This window comes from Podarcis gaigeae, assembly GCF_964106915.1.
Source record: "Podarcis gaigeae genome assembly, chromosome: 2".
Lineage (NCBI taxonomy): Eukaryota > Metazoa > Chordata > Lepidosauria > Squamata > Lacertidae > Podarcis > Podarcis gaigeae.
The window spans coordinates 124,836,051-124,845,113 of NC_139679.1; the positions used below are offsets into that span (position 1 = coordinate 124,836,051).

The 9,063-nt window shown below is 47.9% G+C and overlaps 2 protein-coding genes across 3 annotated transcripts in view; one reads left to right on the top strand and one right to left on the bottom strand.

Moving 5' to 3' along the window:
- LOC310837460 (uncharacterized protein) overlaps positions 1-9,063 on the top strand; it is a 187,045-nt gene that overhangs the window by 57,451 nt on the left and 120,531 nt on the right. The window lies entirely within an intron of this gene.
- LOC310837794 (uncharacterized protein) lies at positions 1,322-6,781 on the bottom strand. 2 transcript variants are annotated; one of them, XM_083724927.1, is made up of 2 exons: positions 6,764-6,781; positions 1,322-3,853 (listed from the first exon to the last, which is right to left on the bottom strand). In XM_083724927.1, exon 2 carries the CDS (start codon positions 3,703-3,705, stop codon positions 2,497-2,499), a length of 1,209 nt encoding a protein of 402 aa, XP_083581053.1. In that variant the 5' UTR covers positions 3,706-3,853; positions 6,764-6,781; the 3' UTR covers positions 1,322-2,496. The 2 variants fall into 2 exon arrangements, with proteins under 2 accessions (XP_083581053.1, XP_083581054.1); XM_083724928.1 differs by lacking the exon at positions 6,764-6,781 and adding an exon at positions 5,554-5,576.

The window sequence follows — 9,063 nt, forward strand, 5'->3', positions numbered from 1 at the left end:
TTTTAAATAACTTTTCTTAAAAAAAAACAACAGAAGCTTTTGTATTAGGAATTATAGGTGCCGAGATCCCAAAAGAACAGACAAGACTCTTTATGGACTGCTGTACGGATGCTACTAGCCCAAAGATGGAAGGAAGAAAAAATCCTGACCAGACTTTAAAACACACTTAGAATGAATATTGTTATTAAGACCCGTGTAAGGGAAGGGGGGAAGTTAGGAGATTCAGTGAATCTCAACAAATGATTATATAAATTTATATTTGTAAAAACAAAAACAAAAAAATTACAACCCCCCCCCAAAAAAACCCCCACAAAAGATCTGAAGAGGGAAAGAACCCCCAAATATCTTCAAAACCTATAGTCTGTGGGCCTGGCATATACCTCATGCAAACTTGTACCAAGGGCAGCAGAGGAGTTCAGGATGGAGCCTCACCTGTCGTATTAAAGGTAAAAGGTAAAGGACCCCTGACAGTTAAGTGCAGTCGCGAACGACTCTTGGGTTGCGGTGCTCATCTCGTTTTACAGGCCGAGGGAGCCGGCATTTGTCCGCCGTGCAGACTGTTTTCCTGGGTCACGTGGCCAGCATGACTAAGCCGCTTCTGGCGCATTGGACCCCCAAATCAGAGTAGCGTACGGAAACACTGTTTACCTTCCTGCCGGAGTGGTACTTATTTATCTACTTGCACTTTTTGGCGTGCTTTCAAATTGCTAGGTTGGCAGGAGCTGGGACCGAGCAATGGGAGCTCACCCCATCGCGGGGACGCCAACTTTCTGATCGCCAAACCCAAGAGCAGGGGTCAGCAAACTTTTTCAGCAGGGGGCCGGTCCACTGTTCCTCAGACCTTGTGGGGGGCTGGACTATATTTTGGAGGGGGAAATAAATTCCTATGCCCCACAAATAACCCAGAGATGCATTTTGAATAAAAGGACACATTCTACTCGTGTAAAAACACGCTTATTCCTGGACCATCCACGGGCCAGATTTAGAAGACGATTTGGCTGGATCTGGCCCCTGGGCCTTAATTTGCCTACCCATACCCAAGAGGCTCAGTGGTTTAGACCACAGCGCCACCCGCGTCCCAACCACCTGTCGTATTAAGTCATGCCAATCCTTTATAACCAGGCCATGGGCTGGATCCACACAGATATAAAACACACAAAGGGGGGGGGGACACACAATAAAAAGCTCCCAATGCAATTTAAAATCGACTTTGGGTTTCTGCTGTACAGTGCGACCTGGTTTCAAATTTCTATAACACATTTATAACATTATGATTGACCATTATATCCGAGTCCATGCCTTACAGTTATAAAAGGATGCATTCAGCTTGAAACATTCTTTTTACATCAAATGTTATACTCAGTACTGTGAGATACAACATTCCTTTCTTTAAACACACATTTACACAACTTTACATACTGTTACAAAAGTCGGGTGCCTGCTCCTCTCTCTGCCAAGCCCATGGAGTCTGCTTTCCTTTGGAGAATGGAAGACACGGCGGCGACTGTCGCGAATTCAATATAGGTGGTTTATTCCCCTATTTACACCTTCAATCTGCATGGAGGGTGTCCAGATCTTAAAGCACGCTCCTCTCAAGTGTGGCTTGTACCCCACAGCAATGCAGCTCTGGAGTCCAAGGCATCTCTGCCACCACCCACCCTACGCAAAGATGGATCTGGGCTCTTCTCCCTGCTTCTTCTTCCCCGCAACCAGACTCCCAGACTCCCTTTTCCTGTCACCTCAAAAACACATGTTACCTGGGCAACAGAGGTGTCCAACCGATGGACTGTGATCGACAGGTGGACCGCCAGTGTGTTATAGGTCGATTGAGGGATGACATAAAGTGATAATTCAATGTAAAAGAGCCCCACCCCCCTTGGTATATTCCTACCATGCATGCTTTGCTGCTTAAATTACCTCTAGGGTTTTTTGTCCCCCAAAAGCTGCATTAGTCTTGCAACCCGCCCCCCCAAAGCCTCTCCCCCAAGGAAGCTCCACAACTCTGGCCTCCACCCTTCCACCCCACGCATGCTCCCGCTTCCATTAATGACAATGGGTAGATGACTGTCAGTTTTTTTATACTGGGAGTAGATCACAGTCTCTTGGGAGTTGGACATGCCTGCTTTAGAACATCTGAATCTTCAGTCCAAGATGGCCCAACAACTCATTTTGTCACATTAACAGGTTTCCTCTTCACTAAGCCAGCCATTCCGTCTAGCACAGCTCTGCAGCTTCGACTTTATTCAATCCCCTGGCATTTATTCATTTCTAGGGTTTAGTGGGGTCCCCCTCTAAAATCTATTATACAAACACCAGAACTCCACATAAACCTCCTGCACTTACAATTGACTTTCTCCCCAATGAGAGTATGTGGACGTTTTCTGAGCACCCCATTATAAGTGAAGCACATTCCACAGTCCTATTTAAGCGGTTTCAACCATTTGTTTTTGTTGGTACTTTCTAAGTCTTCCACTCTGAAATAAGCTCTTTCCACGATCAATACATTTTAAGGTTCCTTCCCAAGTGAGACTGTTGATGCTTTGTAAGGCCTCCACTCTGACAGAAGCTCTTTCCACACTCCATACATCTGAATGGTTTTTCACCAGTGTGAGTTCGATGATGTGAATTAAGGTTTTCACTGCTATGGAAGCTCTTTCCACACTCCATACATTTATATGGTTTCTCCCCTCTGTGAGTTCGTTGGTGTCTTGAAAGGTTGCTTCTATGACTGAAGCTCTTTCCACACTCCATACATTTATATGGTTTCTCCCCTGCGTGAGTATGTTGATGTATTCTAAGTTTGCTCTTATAAGAGAAGCTCTTTCCACATTCCGTACATTTAAATGGTTTCTCCCCTGTGTGGGTCTGCTGATGTTTTATAAGCTCTTTACTATGACAGAAGCTTTTTCCACACTCTGCACATTTAAATGGTGTCTCCCCTGCATGAATCAGTTGATGGTTTCTAAGTGATTCACTTTTACAGAAGGGTTTTCCGCACTCTGCACATTTAAATGGTTTTTCCCCTGTGTGAGTTTGTTGATGTCTTCTAAGTTTTCCATTAACTCTGAAGCTCTTTCCACACTCCATACATTTAAATGGTTTCTCACCTGTGTGAGTTCGATGATGTGCATTAAGGTTTCCACTGTTATGGAAGCTCTTTCCACATTTCGTACATTTAAATGGTTTCTCCCCTGTGTGAATTTGTTGATGTCTTCGAAGTTTTCCATTAACTCTGAAGCTCTTTCCACACTCCATACATTTAAATGGTTTCTCACCTGTGTGAGTTCGATGATGCATTTTAAGGGTTTGACTATGACTGAAGCTCTTTCCACACTCCATACATTTAAATGGTTTCTCCCCTGTGTGAGTTCGTTGGTGTCTTGGAAGGTTGCTACTATGACTGAAGCTCTTTCCACACTCCATACATTTATATGGTTTCTCACCCGTGTGAGTTCGGTGATGTATATTAAGTTCTACACCGCGATTGAAGCTCTTTCCACACTCCATACATTTATATGGTTTTTCACCCGTGTGAGTTCGGTGATGTATATTAAGTTCTACACCGCGATTGAAGCTCTTTCCACACTCCATACATTTAAATGGTTTCTCACCTGTGTGAATCCGTTGATGTTTTTGAAGCCGCCGACTCCCACTGAAATTATTTACGTACTCCATACCTTCCAATTGTTTCTCCACTGTGTGCATTCGTTGATATGCATTCACCTACTGTAGTACATTCTACATTCCACACCTTTAAATCGTTTCTTTGTATTCCCAATGAAATTTCAAATGGTCACCCAAAATTCTGATTGTCTTCTCCACCGTCTGCTTTGGAGTGGGAGGAATGTAAATCCTGTAAGGAAGAGAACAAAGGTGGATATTAAAGGTCCAGAGGCCTGATTGTGGGGAAGAAGGGAAAGGGGAGGACACCAGAGAGAGGAGGCGGAACCAGGGGTGTTTCATCAGGAAGAGATTCAAGAGGTGAGTATAAAGAAGAAACCAACCTTCTAACCAGGGTCATTGTTCCTGGCTCCCTTTCCGACTCAGAATCTGAGAGACACTCCCTTACGGAGTATCCCCAGGCCATCTTCTGGAATATAAGCAAGGCATCTTTGGGAATGTTATCCAGACTTCCATTTAGTGTGCGAATCTTGGATTTATATAGTTGTTGGAGTACAGATTTCAGTCATAACCCCTGATTCAGTCATTATACACCTTTAGGAACCAGGCAAAAACATTCCTTTTTAACGAGGCCTTTGGTTGATCACATTGACATCCAACACCCTTTTAGAATGTGGCATTATTTTTTTTAGGGGGTGTTATTGGGTTACTGCTTTTGGTTTGATTTTATATGTTGTGGTCTTGTTGTGAACCACCCTGAGACCTCTGGGTATAGGGCGGTGTATAATAATAATAATAATACCTCTGAAGACCCTTTGGTATCCATTTCCACCTTGAACTCCCAAGTAACATTGAGCTCTGCTGAGGTTTCTCTGAAAATAGTAAATACCGTATTTTTCTCCCTATAGGACGCACTTTTTCCCGTCCAAAAATGAAGGGGAAATGTGTGTGCATCCTATGGGGCGAATGCAGGCTTTCGCTGAAGCCTGGAGAGCGAGAGGGGTCGGTGCGCACCAACCCCTCTCGCTCTTCAGGCTTCAGGAAGCTATCTGCAAGCCTTGGGAGCTTGGCGGGAGTGCCCGCTGGGCTCCCAAGGCTTGCGGATAGCAGCCTGCATCCCGAAGCCTGGGGCGCGCTGCGCAGCGTGCCCCGGGCTTCGGGCAGATATCGGGCAGCCCCACAAGCTCAGGGGACAGCGGGGAGGCGCAGCGTCGCCATCCCACTGTTCCCCGACCTGGTTTGGAGGCTGGCAGTGGGGAGAAGCGTGCTTCTCCCCACCGCCAGCCCCACAAGCTCAGGGGACAGATATCTGCCAGCCTGGGGAGACCAGCACGACTTTCCGCCGGGCTTCCTAGGCTTGCAGATAGCAGCCTGTTCTGGGGACTGGGGTCAGGGGAAGCTTGGGCTTCCCCTGCCCCAGCCCCGCGCCTAGGGGGGAAATAATTTTCCCCCCTTTATTTCCCCCCCCAAAAAAACTAGGTGCGTCCTATAGCCCGGTGCGCCCCATGGGGCAAAAAATACGGTATCTGCATTCCGTTTTCTCCTTCTTCTGTGATATTTAACATCTTCCTGGTGCATTCATCTATCTCTGCTCTCCCTATATATTTCATCGGGGTTTTTTGTTTCCCTTGTCATTTACTAATCCCCCCTTTTCCTGCAAAGAGGTAGGTTAGGCAGAGAGGCAATGTGCCCCAGGGAGCTTCAGGGCAGACGGGGGGGGGGGGAGTTTAACCCCCTGTCTCCCAGGTCCTTGTCAGACACTCATTCTTCTCAGGCTGGGCTCATTTACTGAATTCATATACTGAATTCACAAGAGGCTCCAACTGTTGTGATTAAACTGCTGCCTCCAACTGCTACCTCCTAAAGCAATCTTAGAAGTATTGTTATTACTCTTATATTTATCTATACCCCACTTTTTATCCTGACACGGACTCTGTCACTCGCTCCTCTCTTCTCCCAGTGGACCAATGGCCTGAAGATCACAGTGTCTGGAGATACAACAGCTTGCATGGAACAAAATGTAGGGAAGGGGATTCAGCTTCTAGGGAGTATTGAAGGAAGGAAGGCAGACGGGTGGGGTCACAGGGTGGCATAATAATAATAATAATAATAATAATAATAATAATAATAATAATTTTTATTTATACCCCGCCCTCCCCAACCAAGACTGAGCTCAGGGCGGCTAACACCAGGTATAAAAACAATTGATTGAAATACAACTTAAAAACAAGATTAAGCACAACATTGAAATGCAGCCTTCTTTCAGTAGAAACTCAAATCACAAACTTTTTGGGGATGAAAACATCAGGTCTTCACCAAGGCCAACTATCCAGACTGGTCCTTCGTGGGCCAGAAAAAAGCCAGGGAAGTCCCCAAATAGGAGTTCCATTACAGAAGGAGAAAGGAAAAAGGAAAGAGGGGAAGGGGATCAAGTTGATTCCAAGCCAAAGGCCAGGCGGAACAACTCTGATCCTGCAGGGCCCTGGTCTCATGAGACAGAGCATTCCAAAAGAAGCTCCGCCCCAGCTGCTTGTGGGGGTTGCTATGCTACTGCATCCAGGAAAGAAGCGGGTGGGGAAATTGGACAACCCCCTAGAGAAGGAATCCTAGAGAAGGAATCCTTCTCTAGGTCAACTTCAAGAGTGGCAGATTCCTGGGAAGGACTGAGAAGCCAAGGCAGCCCCTCCAGAAATCCCCAGATGGAGGTATCTCCGAAAAAGTCCATGTTTCTCTCCCCCCCCCCCAAACAATTATCGGCTTGGCTTCTCCACCCCAGGGATGCTCCCATTCACCCCTCAGACAACCTCTGCCCCCTCTCTTCTCTGGAGTCTCCCCTACACCGAAAACTCCCCCCCCCGGCACGGCACGCCCCCTGCCCTGCTTCAAGGTGGGGGCCCTTGGGGGGGGCTTCAAAGGAGACGGTGCAAGGGAAACCCTGCAGGCGTTGGCTCCCCGCTTTGCAGCTGCATTGCATGGATCGAGCCCCTCGGAGAAGAGCTTTATGGGGAGGGGGGCTCCGCCCCTTGCTCTCCACCCCCATCGCCCCCACCCCGCCCTCGTCCCAGGACAGGAGATTTTTCGGAGGGGGGGAACAGAGAGGGGTCTCTATGTCCTTTTCCTCCCCCCCCCCCCGAATCTTTACCTCTTTCTCCTCTCTCGCAGTTCTCCCGCGTCCCTCTTTAGCTATTTCCCCATTTCCGAAATCTCTTGCTTCACCTTCTGCCCCACTTCCTCCTCCCCCTTCCTGGGAGTAGCCCCTTCCTCTTTTCGCATGGGAGCCGGACGTGATGGCGCTGCCTTCAGCTTCCTCCTCTTTGGACTCCCTTGCGTGGTTGCCCAACTCCACGGGTGGGATGAGGGAGGGGGGTTGCAGGAGGAGGAGGAGGGCCAGATCAAGATCCTTTGGGCCCTGAAGGGGAACAGAAACAGACTCCAAACTCTGCAGACGGCATCATTTTCCAGCTGCTGCCTTGAGCACAGAGCAGGGAGGGGAGAGATGCTCTTGGGCTGAAATTCTCCTTGCAGGATCCCCAAAATGGGCATCTGGTTTCCCACTGGGAGGGCAGAATTCGGAGCGAGATGGGAGCAACTGGCCTGATCCAGCTACAGGGACCTTCTTGTGTTCTGTGTGTTTGTGTGTAAGAATCCCTGGGTCTTCTCTGCCACGAGGACGAATCAGGTGTGCATCCACCTCCCTTCATTTTTGGGGTGTGTGTGTGTGTCTTTCCCCACCTGTCCAGCAGCTTCCCTGTCTGCTCTCTCCCCCTCCCCCAAATCCCCCAATCATTGCATTGCATTAGCCCCACCCCCACCCCCAAAAAACAACAGGGGGTGGCAGGAGGTGGGAAGGGGCAGGACAGTTGGTCTGGTTAGGGGGAGAAGCCCTGAGGCCCGGAGGGTCGGTATCCAGTAACCCTTTCAATCCCATTGCAGGGTATTGTTGCAGGAATTTATGTATAGGTTTGGGGGCGGTTGCCCCTCCAGCAGATACCATACACATGCAGCCCACTACCAAAATCAGCACAATCACTTTTGTGATTTGTCCCCACAAAACATTTCATCACAGTTTCTTCCTATCTATTCAAAGGGCCTCTGTTGCACGATACCAAATGTAAGAATTCACTGATCAATGTATCTCTGTACTGGCTCACTGGGTAAACTTCAGAAATTCATATAGACAGGTGAGCTCAGCTACTCAGCAGTCCCTCTGCCTGAGGGAGAATCCCTGGCATCCTGATACCTGTGCCAGACAGGTAGCCATTCCAGAAATAACAAACAGAAATCGGCACTGCTGCGGCACAGTGGGAGGCCCCATTAGCTAAAGTGGTATTGAAGGGGACAAGTTAGGTTACCCTAAAACCTGTTTGTGAATTCCTCCCCCCCCCCACCAGGCCTCAAGCATTTTAACTAAAAGCATTTAGTTAAGCATATTGCTCTGTTGTAGCAAAAGATAGCTGAGAGAACAATGATTTTTTTGCTTCCCAGGTTTTCAGTGACCTCGCTTACCAGATTGCAACAGTGAAAAAGAAACAATGCTATGGAAGATTGTTTCTGCCAACATTCGTGGGCAAACTCATGAGAGAGGGAGGGGGAAAAGAGAGGGACTTGGAAAATGGATAAAACCTGCTTGTAAAAATGTTTTCAGTGTACTTGCTTTGTGAATTTAATACGCAGGTTCCTTCTGCCACCCCGGAGGGCAGAATAAAGCTTTTTCTCTGAAATTATCCCTTGAGTGTCTGTTTGACTCTCATCTCCCTCTCCCCGGGTGCAACCTTTTTTCCTACCCGTGAAAAAGGCCTAGAAAGGCTACAGTATCTCAGGTTAAGAACAGTTTCAGATTAAGAATGTTCCTCTGGAACAAATTAAGTTCTTAACCAGAGGTACCACTGTATCTCTTTTGTTACACTTGATGGCTGTTTGGTGGAGGGCAAGGAGAACCATGGGGCAGGGTCCAGGGTGCTCAGATTACTGCCACCAGACCTCCCCTTTCATAATGTAACCATGATGTAGTTGGGGGGGGGTGTAACATGGGGATTAGCAGCTGATAAAAGTTTGGGGGCTCTTTTGTTTGGGGCTTCCATCTTGCTTCGTCTTGCAGTGAGTTGGAGTCCTGTCGCGACAGTCTTCAATAAAGACCAGGCCTACTGGCTGCTGTTTTGCTCTGGTATTCCTGGCTGGTGTCCTTGTTTTTGTCCAAGGGAGCCCTCAGATTTCTCCGCTAACTGTATTATCCTGGATGGCTCTTGGGTCCCTTCCAGCTGAAAGATTCTATCATTCTCTCACTCCCTCTGTAGGAATGGACCTGGGAGACCAGAGTTTGAGCCCAATCACTGGGTGAGCTTGGGCCATCTCGGCCTACCTCACAGGGTGGTTGTTCTGAGAATTTAAAGGGAGTGGGAGAACAACAGATCTGTTATTTTTCCTGCATCGCAGGGGGTTGGA